Source organism: Coloeus monedula (assembly GCF_965178545.1).
Source record: "Coloeus monedula genome assembly, chromosome: Z".
Taxonomy (NCBI): Eukaryota; Metazoa; Chordata; class Aves; order Passeriformes; family Corvidae; genus Coloeus; species Coloeus monedula.
Window position 1 is genome coordinate 18,278,427 of NC_138822.1, and position 20,405 is coordinate 18,298,831.

Consider the following 20,405-nt stretch of genomic DNA (forward strand, 5'->3'; position numbering starts at 1 on the left):
TATGGAATATTAATGTTTCTTTCTTCTTCTCCCTGAGTTCGTTTCATAAATGCTCATCTCTAGCAGAGCATCTGGGGAGCACAGAAGGGCTCAGCTTTGTCATGTGAGGTCTTTTCTTGCGGCGGCTCCTGTCTCTTGCTAGCGAAGCATGGTGCTGTAGCTTGGATTTATGCCAAGAAACTCCCTTACACACATGCACGTGGAAAGACTACTTTTGACTGCTACTTTTTAATCTGCAGTTTTCATCATTGTGAGATTGCCCATCTCACTCTGGCTCTCATACTTTGCCAAGGATGGTGCCACTCCAGCTTCTACCTACTGGCTTTCTTTTCTCGGCAAGGCTGAGCAGCCTGTGTTGTGAGGATGTAGAAGGGAGTCTTGTAGAACTGCATTCCCTAGGATGGATCAAGCATGGGTATCCTCTTGGCACTCCTGATCACTTACACCAACTGCAAACTCACAGTGACTTGTGCGCTCTCTGTTGACTGAAAATGACAGAATTTGCAGTTAAAGCAATATCCAGTGGCCTTCAGGGGCCATTGTCTGGCCAGCAGGCCCATACTCAGCCTTGTAGCCAATGTTTAGATTGCATACTGTCCAGTCACAGAATCACAGAATAATAGAATGGTTTAAGTTGGAAAACACCTTTAAGATCATCCAACCATGCCAGCTCCTCAACTAGACCATGTTCCTAAGAGCCACATCAATATGTCTTTTAAATTCCTCCAGGGATGGTGAATTAACCATTTCCAATAATCTGCTAACTGTCTGGGGTTTTTTTTAAAAATCATAGAACTCAGATGTGAGAGCAGCTGTAAAACATTCATTAGCTGTTAAACTGAGCATTTTGTGCTAGCTATTTCTCTGATACCTGAATGGTGGGGGCTTTTTGAAAGAGGAAGTTGCAGTTTGCTGGTGCCAGCAGAGTTTTTACAAAGCGACAGTCACTGGGATTTAACTTGTTTAGTAATTCCACGTGCAGGTGTCATTCTTGACTGTTCCTTTTACTCTTCTTCATGAAACCATGATGATGTACAGCAAGAATCCACTTCATTCGAGCAGAACTTTCCTTTACAGGGAATATAAACAACATCTGAAAAATATAATGATAAAATAATACAATCATTATAAAAAGTAGCCTGATACTTTTAATGTAAGAGAGTACTTTTAATATAAGAGAGGGGTCCTGTAATCTATTTGTTGCCCCTCACAAAGAGTCAGCTTTGCTGAGAAGTGACTTCATGCCAGCTTTAACTTTTCTGAGATTGGCCTCCTGGTCTTTTCCCTACTATGACTAGCCTGCATATTGCTGAATGATTAAATTTTTTTTAAGGATTATTCAGTTCAGCCACTTTTCTGGAAGTGCTGCAGTACTTACAGATACAGATGTATCTCATATATATACATATATACAGCAAATGCTGACTGGACGTATAAAACAGATCAACCTGTTCCTGTCTGTGGCTGTGGCTCTGTATTACAACCCTCAGCAACAGCCACCCTTGCCAAGCTCAGCCGCAGCAGGATTCCCTTCACTGAGCTCAGCAGCTGAACCAGCACTGGACTGATTGCAATTTCCATTAACAAATCCAGGTGCCCCTCAAGATCAGTCACCAACCCTCAGCAATCCAGAAGTAGTGGAGAGCTCCATGGATCTCCACATGTAGTTTTCAGAGCATCAATTAGTAGATGCAACTTCAGTGCAAGAGTAAATACACCAAATCAAGATGCAGTATGTGGGGACAGCATGACAAACACATGCACTTTGTTAGGACTAAACCATGTTGGGCTGTGCAGAGCAGGGCCTTCCAAAGCATTATACAGAACCAGTTCAACAGAATGTGAACGAATTTCCTCTCTGAGCCATTCCCAAAAGCACACAGGAGTACCTGCTGTGCTGATGTACACATGTGGCTCGTTCATAGACAGCAGGACAAGAGCTTTTCCCTGCTTCAGCTGGCAGTTGCCATTTGTTGCTAACAGTACAATGTGATAGCAACCAGAAACATTAAATAATACTGCCAGGACTTCTTCTTGCTCATCCCATGGGTGCATTTCTTCTCTTACCCCACCCTCAAATGGTAAACCATATGGGAGCAGAAATGTCTAGCACAGCCACTGGCTGCTAGTACCTTCTACCTTACCAGTGGAAGTATTCCTATGGCACAATATATTTCCAGAGAATGGAGAAGACAACAGCTGCAGAAACTGGCTCACAGACAAGATAAGAATTGTCTGGAATTCTGAAGCACAGGAGATAATGGGCAAAGGACGGAAGAAATATGAATATACCAAAGCAAAGTTAGATTAGATGACCTCAGCTCAAATTATTTGTATTTTTCTTATTGAAGATAAATATAAAAAGATGCCAGGACTTCTGCCTAAGTAGACTTGTAAAGTGTCATGCATGATTATAGTACCATTAAAGCATGTAAGGTATAAAATAATAACATTAACACAGGTATATGAGAAGACTGAAGTTTGAACACTGAAAGGCACTACAAGACCTCATATCCTTTTCCAGTCCTGGTGTCCTTTTCCAACTGAGAACAGTACCAGTGTCCAAGGTCTGAGAACAAGTGGAAAGTTTGGATGTGCCTGGGCATGCAAAGAGGTCTTTTTACGAAGTATATTTTCCAGGATTTCAAAGCAAACACTGGAGAGGACAGTATCTGTAGCTGTGCAGAGAATTTGGAAAAGCTCAGACTTTAACTATTGCTCATCTGCTTCTCTGGTGTTGCAGTTAATCTGCAAAAATTAAAGCAGTCAAATTAATAAAAGTTAAATGGCAGCCCATGGATTAACTTTGTGCTTAAAGCAAGCTCACTCACTTAGTAATAGGAACTGACAGGAGATGTAACTGGCCTTCTGCCTTATCCTAGATCTCTGCATTCCCCATTCCAAAAGGCAGTAAGGACTAATGTGGCTTACACATTTCCTGTCTGGTCAGGAACAAACTGGGCAAATGCTTACAGAATTAAACTCTGCCATCTGTAGAAGGCTCTTGTACCTCTCAAATACTCCTATATAATGATTAATGGCACTTCTGACATTGGTTTTCCCTTGTGAGATAGCCTGGTTAGCATGGCCTTGATTATGTAACTCCCTGATATGAAGAACACAACCTAATTGAATGAGCAGCAAGAAAGGACAGGGTGAGATTTCAGGAAACAGGAGTTAATAAGGCACAAAATGCTTTTACGAATTCATTATTAAGGAAAATGTCTTCTGTACATTTCTTGGAAAAGAGTGTAGTGGGCCACTCTGAGGTTTTACATTAGTTTCAGGAATTCTTGGCTCCAGAGAGGTTGCAGCAAGGTGCCAGTTTAAAAACCAGTTAAACACATGGTGCTGTAAAGTTTGGTGGCTGACATGTGCAGCTAAGCCACCTCTGTTAAGAGGTGGAACATCTTGAATATCATCAATGAAAAAACTGAGGGCATTACCCACTTCAATTCTCTTAGTGAGCGCTTATGTTAGTGAGTCATCAGCATCCATTGGCTATTTGGGCCATCAGCTCTTCAAAAGTGGTGTATACTGGATAATGCACTATACTGAATTCTGTGTAAAAATAGGCATTTGTCAAAGCTGCTGGAGAAATTTAGCTCATCAACTGCCTTAGTACTGAAATTAATTCATGGAGATACTGAAACTGGCCAGAATAAACTTTTTAACACAATTTGAAGCATTAGAAAGCAGGCATTATTTATCTGCACAGGACACACAGAGGATCTCTCCTCATTCTGTGTGTCAGGGTTTTTATCCATCATAAACATATATATTCATTAAAATGTGTATCTTACCTAATACATAAACATCACTTCCCTAGAACTACTTTGCATGCATCCACTGCCTGCTGGAAGTCCTTTTATGGTCCTGGAGAGTAATAAAAGGGGTCTCTGGTGGTCCTATTCACTGAATGCTTTGATATTAAAGCATGGTATTAAAATTAAAGCTTGTATTTGAAATACTACTATGTGCCACCAGTCAGATCTGGCAAGTATGCTATGTGGGCAGCCCTAATAGACAAATAGTTCAGAATTTCAGTCCTTGCAATGTAACAAATTAAGTGAACTTAATCTCTTTGTTAGATGCAAGGTGAGGGAAGAACACTGAGACAGTGGGGTTGGAGACTCTATCCCACAAGGAGGGGCTCCAGGACCAGGTCTGGTACATCTGGGAAGGGAGATGACTTCGGCAACACCTAACAGCAGTCCTGGTATGGACAGGAGAAGGACAGAGGAAATGCAGCATCACAACTCCTCAGAGTGGTGCACAGCTGGTGAGTGAGAGGGAGTAGCACAGCTGTAACAGTGGAAATACAGAGCTTTGACAAGGAAGAAACATTTTCCCCAGAAAAACAGTCCAGGAGTCAGGGCCCAGGCAGGCTGTGCTGTCGCCAGCCTTGGAGGTTACCAAACCCCAGCTGAGCAACCTGATCTAAGCTCAAAGCTGGCTCCGCCTTGGGCAGGGTTTGCACTGGACACCCCTTGTGGTCCATTCCAAACTGAGTTATTCTGTAACCCTATGAACTACTACAAGCTCTTGGAGCATCTCAGCAACTGCTGGACCATTCTTAGCTAGAAGTGCAAGGGTACCCTGCCATGGCCCTCTGGAAGGGCAGGTTTAGTGGCTGGGAAGGACAGAAGGGCAACTTGTGGTAACACAGGAACTGAGGTAGGAGCCTCTTTGTCCTCGGCAGATGGGTGTGAGTGGACATTTCACCATTGTGAACAAACACCTGGCGGGGAGTACATCAGACAGAGCCAAGCTCTTCGAGTGGTACCCAGTGACGGCAGAAAAGCACAAGCTGAAAAGCGGGAAAATCCACTTAAACGTAAGAAAACACATTTTCGCCGTGCGGGAGGTGATACTCTTCGGCAGGTTGCCCGGAGAGGAGGCGGCACGCCCCACTCTGGAGGGCAGTCCAGCCTGAGCCACTCCGGCCTCGGGCCACCGTCCGGGGCCGACCCCACTCCGCGACGGAGTGGGATGGGCCGCCCACCCGCGGTGTCCGCGGGCCCTCCCCGTCCCTCCCCCGCCTGCCCGGCCGCGCTGCCCTCCCCGCGCCCCGCCGGGGTGCCGAGCGGCCGCGCTCAGCCCCGCCGCACACCGCGCCCCGGGGCGGCCGCGCTCAGCCCCGCCGCCAGCCCGGCTCCCGGCGCGGAAGATGCTGCGGCTCTGCCTGCTCGCCGCGCACGGTAAGCGGCGGCGGAGACCTTCCCGCCCGCCCGGGACGCGCCCGGGCGCTGCTCCGGGGGCAGCGGCGGCCCCCAGCCCCCAGCCCCCAGCCCGCGGCCCCCGGGTCGGGCGCGCCGTGATTGGGGCTCGCTTTGTCCTTGCAGCTCTACGGCTCGCCGGGGCGGCCTTGCTCTTCCCCGGGTCGTGCACCTTCGAGGACAGTGCCTGCGGCTACCAGTGGGACTACGCGCATCTGCCCTGGACGCTGCACGGGGAAGGTGAGAGCGCTGCCGCCCCCGGGCGCAGCTCCCCCTGGGCTCACCTTTCTCCCCGGCGCTGCCGGACCCCGCTCCGGGCGCTGCCGGACCCCGCGGCGGGGCGGCGGCATCTCGGGGTGCCGCTGCTGCCGGCGGGGCGGCGCCGCTCGGCTTCCCCGGGGAAGAGCCGCCGTCGCGTCCCTCCCGTGTGGGTGGCAGTCCCCTAAGCTGGTGATGGGCAGACCCTGCGGGAGGCGTCTGCACAACCCCGGCACAGGTATCTCCGCAGGTTTCCGCAGGATGCCTCGGAAATCTCCGTTCTTTCTGTTGGGAAAAGGTGTCTTTTATCAAACCATCTTTCTAAAAAAAACCTCACAGCTGCCACATACCTATTAAGCTGCATTATTTTTTTTCGAAATATATTTTGGGTTCTACTCCAAAAGTGGATGCATTTCCAGGGCAAAAGGCAATCTTTGGCAAGATTATCTTTACAACATGTTCAATTAAGACTTTTCTCCATTTTATGGTACCTTCAGTTCAACAGAAAAAGTCTTTCAGTAAGTTGTATTAGACTTACAAGACTTAATGCTATTGAAAAGAGGACAAAATCCAGTCACTGCACAGAGTTTCCCTGCAACTGTAACTAATTCTCAGTAAGTTTTCAGTGTGGGCTCCAATTTTTGAGAGAAACTACATGAACATACCAAAAGACTAAACAAAAGTATACACAGCATGATTGTAACTGGGTAATGAAATAGTTTAATTTTGATTACGTGCTCACCAAATTGTCATTCATGAAGTGAAAGTTGTACTCACACAGAAAAAGGGACTATGTGGTTTTAGTTTTTAAGCACTAAAACAGGTGCCAAGAATAATGAAGAGGTGAGTACAGATATGAAGAGATAGACACCCCCTCAGAACCCCTTAATCAGTGCTCCATTCAAAACTGGCTGGTCCAGTTTTGTATTCCGCTTGTCACTCAGTTGAGGAAAAAGATTTTTTTTCCTCCTGATTCGTGCCCAGTTATCATCTATGCAAAAGAAGTCACCTTCATTGTTACTTTTTAAATTAGTTAGTAGGCTTTGAGAATGTACAAAAAAAGCTCACTCAGAAAAGCCTGCAAGGATGTCATAATTAAAATACTTGATTTTCCTCTTATTTATTTGATATATATTTCTTAGTTTATTTATTTATTTAAATATACAAAGATTTTACTGTATTTTTGAAGATGCTAGTGGAAATTTAGTAACCATCTTTGCTAACCCAGCTATGCCTCCTGACATCATGCCCTCTTAGTCCATCTGTCTGCAAAGTAGTACTTCCTCCTTGTGATTTACAGGGTAGTGGTAGTGGTATTGATTCAGCTCCAAGGGACTGTGAGATGCTGGGAGCAATATCTGCAGAAATGGGTGTGCATCATGTTGTGCACATCCACACTACAGTGCTTCAAGACACAAGGATGTTTAACCAGAGGTTTGGATCAGCAGCAGCCTGCTTTTTTCAGTGCACAGAATGCAATTTTTGTTACTGTAGTTTGATCTTTCTGTACAAACATAAACATACCAGTGGCTGCACAGCTTCTGTTATTGCACATCTTATTTTCAGAGATACATAATGGAACTGTAATACTCTGGTAGAATATGTGGTATGCCAGCTCTTGTAATAGGCATAGTTCTGTCAGCATTTCCATTATGAACAGTTTTTCTGCAGTCTGTAATTTGATCATAGCAAGACATTCTGTGCAAACATTTGGCACACAAGGTATTATATTAGTCTCTTCAGAAATACATTCAAAGAATCACAACTAAATCTAGCTGAAAATAATTCATTCAAATCTACACAGTAGGTGTGCAAAACTAGTCTTCCTTAGATGCTCTTTCATTCTTTTGCCTCCTAAAACCATGCTCCTTTTGGCAGCACTGTGTCCTGGTGTTTGCTGGTCAGCGTATGTATATGTGGTAATTTACTGGGACAACAGGGGAAGTCAAAAATGGGAGAGACAGCTTAGCTCTGAATTGTTCCACTTCTCCTTGCATTGCTTCAAAGTTGCTTTATTATTTTAAAATGTTATTTGTAGTATAGAATTACATTCAGCAGGTCTTTTATAGGGATTATCTGACTTGCAGTGCAAGTTCTTTCATCTTATAAATCTCTCAGTAGTGTAGTCTTGTGCCAAACTGTCAAGGTGATGTAAACATAACTAAAACCGTGCCCAGGAATTTCCACTCCATACTTGAAAGTATTTTGCCCACTTGCCAAGGAAGCCAGTATCTTCTGGTGGGCCAGAATAAGTGAGAATGTGAGAATAAGTTTTGCTTTTGTTTACAGCTATGCAGTCACACTAAAATGAATATGTTTCTAAGGTTCAGCTGCTGTTTTAAATGTTTCTGGATTCTCATTAGTGTTCTGGTAGTTACAGCATACAAGATTTTTTTTTGTTTAATTTTAGAATTTTCATAATTGAAAATATTTTTATTCTTTTAGCTAAAGTTTTGATACCTGTAACTGGTATTTTAGGGCCCATTTTAATCAAGTACAAATCAAAAGAAAATACTCAATACTACAATGGATAGCTGTTTCACTCCTAAATGCTTTACTCAAGACTGGCAAATCAGGCCCTAGTGAAGTGGCAGTTTGTAAGAGCAGCCACACAAGAAACAATTCACGCATCTGTCCAGTAGACCTGTGCTCCCATAAAACCTCTGCTTCAGTGAAACCCTCTGTAAGCTTCAGGCTCTCTCACATGACTCTGAATTCTGGAATAGGACCATCGAGTATATCAAGGTGCTTTTTTCAACTGTTGGCTTTTTCAGTCACTGGCTAGCTCAGTGTTTGCCTTTTAGAACTATAATGATTTTAGCAGACAAACACCATACAAGGAAAAATGTAAAATACAGAAAAAACTGTGGATATAAATTTCTAGTGAGCCTGGTTATGGCTGAGAAGCACACCCAACTGAGGTCATGGCCCAGGCTGGGTAAGTACAGCATCAGGCTTGAGGCAGCATGTTCCTTAATGAGCCAGTTCTCTTTTCAGTGTAAGCTGGGAAACCCCATGCAACATGTTGTGCTTCATGTGTTCGTAGGATACCAGCTACACAAGAAACAGTAAAGTTGTTGCTCAGGAAAAGACCATTGTAATATGATCCTGGTTTCTGAAATGAGCAACAGATGAATTTGTATGTTACCAGTGATAAGATCTGAAAGCTTTATGTGAGTTGCTCCTAGACATAAATAAAGGGGACAATGGTCCACTTTCATTTCAGAGGTGTAGGCACTCCCCCAAAAATGTTCTTGCATTCATGATGCCTCTGAACAGATAATTTATTTTTACATTCAGAATATAAGACAAAGATCAAACTCTTGGACCCAGCAATGGATAGGAAATTTAGAAATCACATCTGTACATATTGCTACTGTAGTAATTAGAGCTAGTTGAGAAGTTTGAATACCATGTTGGTTCTACTAACACCTGCAGGTGTATAGAGCATGAGTTCATGTCCAGTTATTTTGGGGCATAAAGCTTTGCAGATGTATAGTGGCTGATTTCCATAGGAATTTACTTCTTTATCAGCAGTGTATGTGTGGCAAGGGAGATACCAGTTAATTCTAATACATACTGTCAAACGGTGCAGTGTAAGAGTCATCAAATAATCTTGAGATTTTCTTTAACCAAATTGCACAATTATTTTAGAGGACAGACATACTTTGTAAATGCAAAATGGTCCTTGAAACAAAGGAAGATGCTGTATGTAATAGGCAATAATCCTGAGTAGAGTAATAAATAAAACCTTGCAGACCCACTTAAAACAGCAGTAGGAAACACAGCCTTGGGTCAATTGCAGCCATTCTGAAGTGTTAGGTTTGGGCACTTTTTGCATTCCGCTTACCCATGTCCGGCACAGAGATGGCCATAACCTGATTGTAAGAACATCCTGCTCACAGCATTATTACAGATAAATTTCATTAGACACAATAATTATGGCATGTCTTTTCTGTGACTCTAGGCAACATTTACATTTTTGCTTAGAATATCTGTACAGGACTTGTGTGAACTGTGTGTATGTTTTGTTTTCTATTGCCCTTCACTCTAACAGACCAGTTTAATAGTGCTAAAAATAATGTGCGTTTTGGCGGTCAGCTTACATCTGCCCTAATTGAGTTTGCTATGCTGCATCTGCTTGCCTGGATTTAGGCACTAGATAAGAAACTGTGTCCATTACCACAGCAACCTATAGGGAAGAGAGATTGTTTATATTAGCAATGTGCTCCAAAAAGCCAGTGATCATTGTTAAATGTGCCTATGCATTGCCTAATGAGTTTTGTGGCACTGAAATACTAAAGGTATAACTGGTAGTTGATACAGCTGTATGCACTTCGCTCTCATAGGGTAATAGACAGCTTCAAATGCATATTTTTGTGTGTGTTGCCTTCCTTCTAAAATTCTGGAAATGTGTATTACTTCGTATCTCATGTTGCCAAGGGTATATTTTAATAGCACACATTTCAGGGGTTTTAATAATGTTTTCTGTTTCTGCAGTATTTTGAATGGAAAGAGAGATTTCACTCAGAAGAGTGATTACATTACACACAAATATGGCCTTATTTTCTTATCCTTAAAGCATATGCCTATTCTTGCCACATTATTCAGACACTGTTCCTGTGATACACTCCAAACCGGCATCTATCAGATTACAATTTATGGAAAGCTGGTGAGCAAGCAACATCTTCTAATAACAGTTTCAGGAAACTGAAGTGTGTCTTTTGAAACATATTTATCACATAGCTACACTTAAAAGTATATGGAAAATAATTTCAAGAGACAGGACAGCTATTGGAGGCCATCAGATAAGTCAGGCGTGAGAGCAGCAGCATAAGGAATCTCAAATCTAAACATTGCCTGCATACCATTTAAATAGCTTGTATTTACAGCTGTGCCATATGACTTAAAACTGACCTCTTTTGATCTGAGCTCTCTGATCTTGAATGTCACATCATGTGGTTGTAATATGCAGAGTAATGAAGCAGGTGATAATTGGTGATCTTACGTTTTGTGGCACAGCGAACACGTAGTGCTCCGTCACAAACCTACTGGCAAATAAATTAGCACATTTGAACTTAGTTTTCTTTCCATCTATCTACAGTACTTTCCTGTACATTGGAAATACATAATTTGAAAATGTAAAAAAAGTTGTAACATTGCTGGCTTTGTACAATTCTTGAGATGAGACAAGTGGTCTCACATGTTTGTTGTGAGATCACTGTATACTTGCGAATCAAGGAGACTTGCACCAGCTTGTACCTAGCTGCAGCAGAACCAGGCTGGCATACCACAGTGCTTGTTTGCTGGCAAGATCTCAGCTGATAAATTCACCCTGCCATGGGAGCATATTGGTTTGGGTCTTCCAAACCTGTAGCTGGGGCATCTCTGCACCAAGAACTGTCTGATGGAGGGTAGAAGCCCTTAGATTGCCACATAGTCTGTTTTGCCTTGCTCTGATAATTTAAATGTTCGTGTTCCTGGCCAAAGTAATTGAATTTGGAGTGACAACTTTCCTTCCTGAGGAGCGGGGAAGGAAAGACTGACTCACACACTTCTTTTATGCTTAGAATCTCATGTTCTTCTCATTTTCCTTTGCTTCTGGTGCCATTTCTCCTGTGCACTTGACTTTGGCTACTTAGCCACCACTCTGGTGTTAGCAACTCATTTTTTTGCGCTGTTTTCCTGTTCAGTCTGTCACTGGCAGTTTAACAGTAGCACCATGTGTGAGTAGCATTCCATCTTGCTCCAGCCTACCCCTTGTCTTGCTGATCCCAGTATGAAATCTGACATTTTGCTTGCCCATATAACTTCCATCTTAGGCTTCTGGGTAATAGCATTTTTATTGAACTATGCCCACATTACAGTTATTAGCATCTTTTTTCCCCACCTTCAGAGGCAGATCTTGTGCAAAAATAAGATGCCCAAGAGCACTTTATGTCCATCAAGGGCTTCAGCAGCAGTTGCCTAGGCATGATGACACTTGTGATAAGTCTGGCCTTTCCATTTGCAGCCGGGGAACAAACAAAGCCTAAATTGTTATCAGTGAGTCACTGCACGAGAGATGAGTTTCAAAGCATTCCTCCTCTCCACAGGATAGTAATGTTCTCATAAGATTATTTTCACATACAGCTGTTACTGATTCAGAGCTTACAGAGTCAACAACTGCTGTAGTGTGTTTTACACTGAGCCATGGAATTTGGCCACAAGAGAGGGAGGATGACCCTGAGAAAATTCATGTTTACTGAATATACCTTGCACTTCTGACAATAGGCTGGACTTTGTTTTGAATGAAAAACCTGAAAATAGATAATTTGCCACGTCTATTAAAAAAAAAAAGCAAAAGCTGTAGGAGGGCAAAAGAGTATTCGGGAGATGTGATGGAGGTGAAATCACCTCAGTCAAAAAATCACTTGCATGTAACCCCTGACCTTGGAGATGTGGTTGAAGTTTGCTAAAATTCCAGTACAATCATGCAAAACACTTGCTGAAAACTGCTAGAAATATTTTTGAATTGCTTTCTGAAAAAGAATGAAAGATGCAAATGAGCAGAAGTTAGGTTTCTTTCAGGAATTTCAGGATGCAGGCATGTCATGATTTCTTTTTATTAGTAAAACGCTGTCAGGCAGTACTTCATGGTTGTTGCACCTATTACACTATATGTGTAATCATCTTGAAAAATGAAGAGGAAAGCCAATCATTTGCCAGTTCATTTTTTGGAGGGAAGGAAAGGTATTTTCGCTATAAATTTTGGTAAAGATCCAACGTGAGTCAAGATCTGCGGTGAGGTAAGGTAAGCTTGCACTTGTGCTGAAAGGATGATCACAGACACTCTAGAAGCATTTCTACTAGTAAAGAAGACTTGTTCACCTTGCACATGGTACAGACTTCAAAATTTTAATAGAATCAGCCTGAAAATGCCCTAATATTCTTGTTATATAGGATGCTATCAAGTAGAAGCATTGGAAGTTTATTGAAAAAGTAAGTCCAGACCAGTTACAACTAGTTGGTTTGTTCCCTTTTTTTGAGTTCTCCCATTACATTACCCTCTGAGATGTTTCATCCCCAGCCACTGTGTGCAAAGAGCAGTACAAGCAAAGCTGTAATTACTTGACTAAACTTAAAGCTTATGAAAGAGGGTCAAATCTTCTATGGTTACATCTCAAGAAAATATACTTTTAAGAAATAGAGAGATTTTCTTTTAATGTTTGAGTTTTTACTGTCTTAATAATACTTTTTAGCAGTTATGCTACTGAAGGCCAGATAAAAGGCCATAGTCATCCATGTAATTTTATATAATGCTTTGATTGCTTAGAATGCTTTATATAATTTGAAGAATTTTATTGCTCCCATTGAAAAGAGTAAGCATGTTTTGTCCCATCCTTCCCTGTGTGCCTCTAGACAGGCAGAGGTTAAAGTGTGATTATTGTAGTCCTTCTTCACATAATAATCAAGCCAAACATTCCTACAATTTAACATAACAATGTAGTGCTCTTTCCTTAAGAGAGTGTCTTCTACGCAGTATGGCTGTTCCTCCAACACATTTTCCTTTGCCAGATGTGGCTCAAGATCAGTATTTGAGACTACTCTAAGAGTGTGAGTAATTGTGTTGGTGTACTTTGAATGCTGTTTTAAATAGATATATTCTCTGATAAATATGAGCTACATGTTACTAACATTTTGCTCTGTTCTGAAAACCTTGTGAGTCTAGTATGAAAATAATCATGAATCATGGTAATTAGATCTCCGTTGGAAACATTAGTCAAAGTGTTTTAGGAAACAGAGTCTTCACAGTTTTCAATTAGCAAACCATTAAAAAGTTTAAAGAGGCACTGTTGTGACTTGACAATTTTCTTCAAAGTTCCTGGCCCACAAACTGTGTTTGGTATTAAAAATACATAAAGAGCTACAGAAATGGAAGGTTACAGCTGTTGTATACAAAATCATAGTGAGATGCAAATTTATTGAAGGAAATAATTCTCTGTCTTTCAGATTCTCTTATTTTTTGGATGTTATATCACTGACAATTGATCAATACTGTAAGACTGTTGCTTTGTCTATCCCTCATGGTTCAAAAAGGCTGGAGCAGGCTTCTGCATGACAGTGGTGCCTAGGAAAATGCTAATGCATTTGTGGCAAAATGTTATGCCTGGAAGGCAAAGAAGCCAGACAATCATACCTGATCTATGAGTAAGCAGAAGATTTCCCTGTTCTCTAATAATAACATTAAAGATCATGTTCTAATGCACTAAACAAAATTTAGATTTACTCTGTAAACACGTCAATAAAATTCTAAGTGTTCCACAAAGCACTTTCTGCTTGCAGTAGAAATCCTCAGCTGATAAATAGATGGGGAACCTTAATTGTCCCATGTACTTCCTAATTCATTTGTACATCTGGCAATGAAAATGTGTCTTCTTTCACAGGCCTCTTTCACATTTGCTAAACAGTGTTTTTTCCAGCCTGTAACATAGTTTCTTTTCACAAATTATCATGTGTACAACTTGAGAAGGCCCTTGAAGAAGGCTGGAGTCAGCAGGTGGAATGACTGCTTTCTCTGGGTTAGAGAACTGTGGAATGCAGCAAACACCACTTTAATGTCTGTCTCTTCATTCCAGGGCTAGATGATGAGGTTGGTGTCTGGCTGTAAGAATCCAACCAAACTCATAGGTACCTGTAAGGCAAAGTCACTTCTGAGTTAAAATCTTTATGGATACTACAAGACTTGTGAGCACTGGAGGGTCTTTCGGGAGAACATTCCATGTTTTTATATTGTGGCCTAGTTCGAAACAGCTTGGCAGAAAAGGCCCTGGGGGCCTTGGTGGGCACCAGGTTGGACACGAGCCAGCAATGTGCCATTGTGGCAAGGGCAGCTAATGGTGTTCTGGGCTGAATTAGCAGTGTTGCCAGCAGCTCAAGAATGACCCTTCGTCTCCATTCAGCACTGTTGAAGCCCTGTCTGGAGTTCTATCCAGTTCTGGCCTTGTCCAATTCCAGCCTTCCCAGTACAAGAGTGACATGAACATACTGGAGAGGCCCCAGTGAAGGACCATGAAGATGATGGAGTGGAGGATCTCTCCTATGAGAAAAGTCTGCAAGAGCTGGGACTGTTCAGCCTGGAGAAAAGAAGGCTTGAGGGGGAAGTTTATAGAAGAAAAAAAATAGAAGTACCTGAAGGAAGAATGCAAAGGGAACAGAGCCAGGCTCTTTCCAGTGGTACCCAGTGACAGGAGCAGAGGCAGTGGGCACACACTGAAGCACAGAAGGTTCCCTCTGAACATCAGGAAACACTTTTTCACTGTGAGGGTGGCTGGGAGGCTGTGGAGTGTCTGTCCCTGGAGATACTAAAGAGTTGTCTGGACATGGTCCTCAGCAACTGGCTGTCGGTGGCCCTGACAGAGCAGGGTAAGGACAGATGACTTCTGAAGGTGTCTTCCAACCCCAACTATTCTGTGATATCTTCATATTTTTGACTGAAAGTTAAAAAAGCCCTACTTGCAGTGGTCTTTCAGAGATATCTTCACACACAGTAAAAGAATAAAAGAATTTCTGGTTCCTTTTAAAGTTAAGAATCAAACAGAACAGTCACATGTTATGTGTAGATGCCTGATCCATTTATATGTATGTATCTCTGCACCCTCATGCAAGAGAAGAAATGAGTTTGTTGTAGATGCCGTTAGATGATCTCTTAGTTGTAAGCAGGATATGGAGAACTTGCTACTTACTGGTGTCTTTGGGGCTTGATTTGCATGTAGCTAATGTTTCTAATGCTCATGGCTGCAGAATTTCATGGGAAGCAGATAGGTTAAAGTGTACAGCACTCTGATGCATTTTGTGACAGTATCTGTTCTTCATAATTTCCTACTTTTTAAGTAATTTCCATTTGAAAGCTTGTCTTTGATGTGTTCTGTTTTAGACACGGTTGTTATCCTGAAGAAGTTTTTTAGCAAAATAGTTGTGCTCCATCTAATCACTCTTGGCACATCATTCTGCACATGAACCTCCTCGACTGAGACCACAGTTTTGCAGCTGTTTGGCCAAAGTGAGTTGAGTTCATTTTAGGCCATATGAGAGAGTTGACAGAAATTGGCATCACTGTTTACTGGAGTCAGCAGGGAGGCAGATGAATGAATGGATATTGACTCTGAGTTGTTCTCAGCTCATCAGACTAGATTCAGGCAAGTGATGAAACAGATGTAGATGTCTGTGCTGTCTCCCTTGCATCTGTTTGGGAAATAGAGTCCTAAATTCTCCCAAGCCATGTATCCTCAAGCTGACCTGCAGTTCATTATCAGTATTTATGCTGTTGTCTTCTCCTAGCAAATCCCTTCTTCTCTCCTTCCCCTGAGTGCCAGATGCCTGGTGTACTGCTAAGTGTATTTGCTGCCTTAGACATGTAAACACTTGTGGCAAACAATCACAAACATTTACAGCAAACAACCACAAACATTTACAAGCTCTATGTAGGAGCTGGAGCCAGCAGACCAGGTACATGATGACACATTTCTTCATGCTTCACAATCTTCCTGAGATATTTGTTATCCCAGGAGAATCATATTTGTGTACCCAAGTGTCAGGTGATAGTCAATTTTGTCCTGTATGGTTACAGTAGAACAACAGTGAGAATCTGTAGTAGAACTGGAGTAATGCCATTGTTTTCCTATTTTGCCTCTACTCTATAGTAAATAATTTCCCATTATAGAGCCTGACAGTTTGGTGTCATACTTAACAGTTCAGTTCAGAAAATATACTCAATACAGAATGCAAGAAAATGAGGAACTTTTATTTCTGCTCTGGCTTTAAGCTACAGCTTAGTTTACTCTCATAGCTGTGAACAAATTTGGATATGGTTTTCCATAGTGTAAACTACTTTTTGATTGTGTAGATTCCTGAGTTCTTAAGGAAAGTAAAGTCTGCCTTGAGTTCTAGAGGACACAGACATACCCAAAAGCAAACTGCAAATGCAACCATCCTGGTATCTGAATTTTAAAAGTGTAGCAAATATAGTAGCAATAATTTTTTAAAAGAAAACTGGATATATTCGATATTTTCTTCCCTTAGAGGTAGGCCTTAGAGACATGATAATATTCCGGGCAAAAGCAATTATAAATTCTCACACTATATAGAATAAAGTGTGTTTTCTAGTCCATGTCAATATACTGGTTTTCTTAATGTCTGCATCTGCAGCTTAATATTGAGATTCACAGTAGTTACAGTCAGCTATTAACATATTCATAGACAGCCTTGAAAACTGACATGTAGCTATAGGAATGCTTCATTTTAAGATATTTTTTATAGCATTTCAAGTAGGGTGACCTTTAACACTTTAAATATGCATGCATATAGCTAGGCAGTGCTAATCTAAGTTGTGCTTTTTAGAAGCTTAGTTGAAGTTCACTAACAGGGAGGAGGAATTCAAATGAATGAATCTTTTCTAGTTCCTATATAGTCCTTACTTTACATTTTAATTCTTACTAGACATTTTGCAGAGGGATTTCTTTCCTGGCCAGGAAAAAAAATGTGCTTATGTGCTTGAGTGGCTTTATACCAATACCAGATTGTTCTCTAAATATAGCCACTTCTAGTGGCTATTTTAAACTGAGTGTCAAACTGGAGAGTTATTAGGGCAGTAACTCTAGTTTGTTTGAAAAAGAAGAGAGATCTTTGCACAGTGAAGTTGTCTTATATGGAAATAAGATGAGTGGTATGTGCAGTTTGGACTACCACATGTAGGTAAAAACCAGAAAGCTGTAATTAGTGTTTGTTTTTATATAAATTTGGAGTAGACTTCACAGCTGATGGGTGTTGAAGCCAAAAATGAGGTTACATGATCAGTCATCCCTTACTAACATAGGAATGAGAATCTTTTCCTGTGCTGGGTCAGCTAGATACTTTTTGTTAGTTAAAAAGTTCTCTTTTCATGGTTGATTAGATTTTGCGCTGTTTTTTAAATTTTTTTTTTCTTGGAGAGAGATCATTTTGTGTTTTCTATTAGTTATGCATCTAGAAGAGAGTTTCATTGCTGTGCTTATAGTTGAGCTGCAGGTTAGTCCACTATGAGAGAGAAAGTTGAAGCCCAGAGCAGTAAGAAGTCTCAACAGAAGTCTGCAGTCTGAAAATATTTAAACAATTCTGTGAAAAGAATAAAAAAACCTACTTTATCTTTGAAACTTGCTGGAAAATGGAATTGTTGCCTGCTGGACATCTGCACTAGCTGAATCATCCTCATGAAACCTTTTCTAACTCAGTGGTTGTACCATCTTATTTTGTCTAGTGTGTTTATGAGCTGTTTTGTACTGCAGCGTACCCCCTGGCAGGGAAGGGAGGCAGATGGAAGGGGCCTCACAGGAACATGTTGCTCTAACCTAACAGAAGGCAGCCTGTAAGGTCTTTTGAGGAGAGATGTTCACAGGCTGTACCTGGCCAGGGAATCTGTGCATTTTGCACACGTGTTGCTGGGTAGGTTATATGGTGTGCACAGGGAATCTCTGCAGGGTTTCCATTACTGCTCCTGTGGTCACTGTTGTCCCCTGAGGTACCTCAAGGCAACAGGCAACAGCCATGCAAAGGCTGGATGAGAGTTTAGGAGTGCTAGATTGTCCAAAGCCATGAATGCATCAAATAGTTAGACCACAGTAAATCTGTTGAAAAGGATGCTGAGGAAGTCCAGGTCAAAGAGGGATTGATATGCAGCATGGAATTTTAAAATTTAGCCAGAAGCCATGGCTCTGCTTTTCAATCACTTTATCTCTTCCAACTTTTTATAGCAGTATATTGCAAACAATAATTTTTTTTTCCAGAAAGCTGAGAGAACTACAAAAATGATGAAATATCGAGCCCTTTATCAGGACTCTATCAACCACTTCTGCTGCCCATCATCTCTAGCTAATACCAATGGTCTTATGTCAGCAACATGTGTGCAAGCATCCACAACCAAAGAGCCATAAGCTGTGATGGAGAATGGACTAGTGCTGTGACAACTTCAGTAAGCATCAGAAAGGAGCCTGAGATGGTTTGTTCAGCTCCAAACTTTTATTCTTCATTAAATTATTCCCTGGTCAAATTAAAATCTGATTACATAGGTAATCTCCAAATAATTGGTTTTGCTGTTTTCTCCAGTTATGACATCATTTTAGTTTTCAACTAACATTAAATAAATTAATGTCTTTTAAAACACCAGTGGTAATGAATTACTCTATACTTATTGCTTTATTCTCCTATCTCACCATCTTAATGCGCAACTGCATTAATATTTGATAGTAGTTATGTGGAGATAAGCACAACACAGTACAGTGCAGACACAGAAATGAGGCCAAGAAGAGGGTATGGGCTGTAGGGGGAAATCGAGACCACCAAAAACTACTAAAGCCCTCTGTGCCATTTCCATAAAGGTCTGAAAGAATGTACGGTGTGTGGTAACTGATTCACATAGAAGGCAAGAAATTTATTTCCAAGGCAAGGAAAACTTACCTGTGAGAAGGTAAGTCCATGAAGCCTGGGTACATGACACCTCCAGGACCCTGGACACCCCAGCTGCATCAGTGAGGTGGCATGTTTTTCTTTCTTCTTTTCTCTCTCTACACCTCTTTAATTAACATCTCTCTCTCTCTTCCCTTTCACCCTACCCCTTTATCCAAAACCCATGGCTGTGTGCTTATATAGGAGGTCAGAGACAAACACACGAATTTCCTTGCCAAGGGTGTAATTTACTAACAAAACTTGGTAAGCTTTTGCAGACTCACTGACTTTTCTCATTCCTTTTGACCAGGAGAGAATCTTGCGTACTCCCTTACCCTGAAGGGTGGGACGCCACAGTTATGGAGTGAGTTACAAGGAAGTAACTACAGGTGTATTCTCTTACCAGAGATTGAGCTATCCAGTTAGATCTGTTTTCAGTAAAGCTTTGTGGGTTTTTAATTTTCTTTAATTTTCTCTGCCTGGGCTTTGTGTGGTGTGGAGATGAAGAGGAGGAAAGCAGGTTTAACATTTGTTGTGTGCCTCCCGACTTCAGCCCTGCTGAAGTTGGTCTATATTCTACTGAAGCAGCTTGGGTCACAGGTGTCAGAAAAGCTGGGAAGCAGAGAAGTTTTCCTCCACAAAGGATTGAAAGGACAACCATGGGCATTTCTTGAGGCCAGCTTCCTAACTGCTAATACTGCTATATTTTGCCTCAAGAGTTGGAAGTGTAACAAAGAAGCAATTCCTTTATTTGCAAAAGATAAAAGTTATAGAAGACTTTGATTTCTTTTTTAAAGCAGATTCTTAAACAGCCAGCATGGAAAAAAAGGAACCCAAATTAACACAAAAAACCACGTTCAGTAAAAAATAAAATAAAATAGAGCAGTTTTAAAGACAAGGAAATAACCATATATATGAGTATCTGTCCCTTGTTGCTTTATTTGTAATGCATGTTGCATCCCTTGCTTAGTAAAGCATTGTGTGCTTTTTTCCTTCTTAAAATTTTTCAGAAAATTTAGATACCTATTTGAATGATGTATTTTATTGACCCTCCCATTCTAATTTTTTTTAAATGGAAAAAGTAAAAAATATATAGCAAAGTTCTTTGCAGCATTCTTGTGTCATTACAGTTTCCTAAATTCAGAATGTGAAGATTTTTTGCCTTAGATGATTGTTGTATACTAGGTCAGCTTGTATCAGCTTCTTGGTTGCATTAGAGACCAGGCTTTTGAAGACTGGTATGTGAGCCCTTGTGCTTTCTCTCCTTCCTCAGAGCACTGCACTTATTCAGTACTTCAGTTTGTTTCAGTATCATGCACTGAAAAGTTGTCTTTTTATTTTTTCCAAGTTCCCAATGATTATAAATATTCCCCTTGTTTTCCAAGATAAAACTTGGCAAACGTCTACTCTTGTGGCCTAGTTTACTCTCAGCTTCTGAGGTGTGGAGGAGCACCATCTCTGGGAGTTTCC

At 41.3% G+C, this 20,405-nt stretch overlaps 1 protein-coding gene across 1 annotated transcript in view; it reads left to right on the forward strand.

The window, feature by feature from the left end:
- Window positions 1-5,170: 5,170 nt before the first annotated feature.
- MAMDC2 (MAM domain containing 2) overlaps window positions 5,171-20,405 on the forward strand; it is a gene marked incomplete at its 5' end in the record, with an annotated part of 55,021 nt that continues 39,786 nt past the window's right edge. Inside the window, 2 exons of the mRNA XM_082300955.1 lie at window positions 5,171-5,201; window positions 5,346-5,459. Coding sequence (XP_082157081.1) covers window positions 5,171-5,201; window positions 5,346-5,459 — 145 coding nt within the window. The remainder of the gene's footprint in view (window positions 5,202-5,345; window positions 5,460-20,405) is intronic.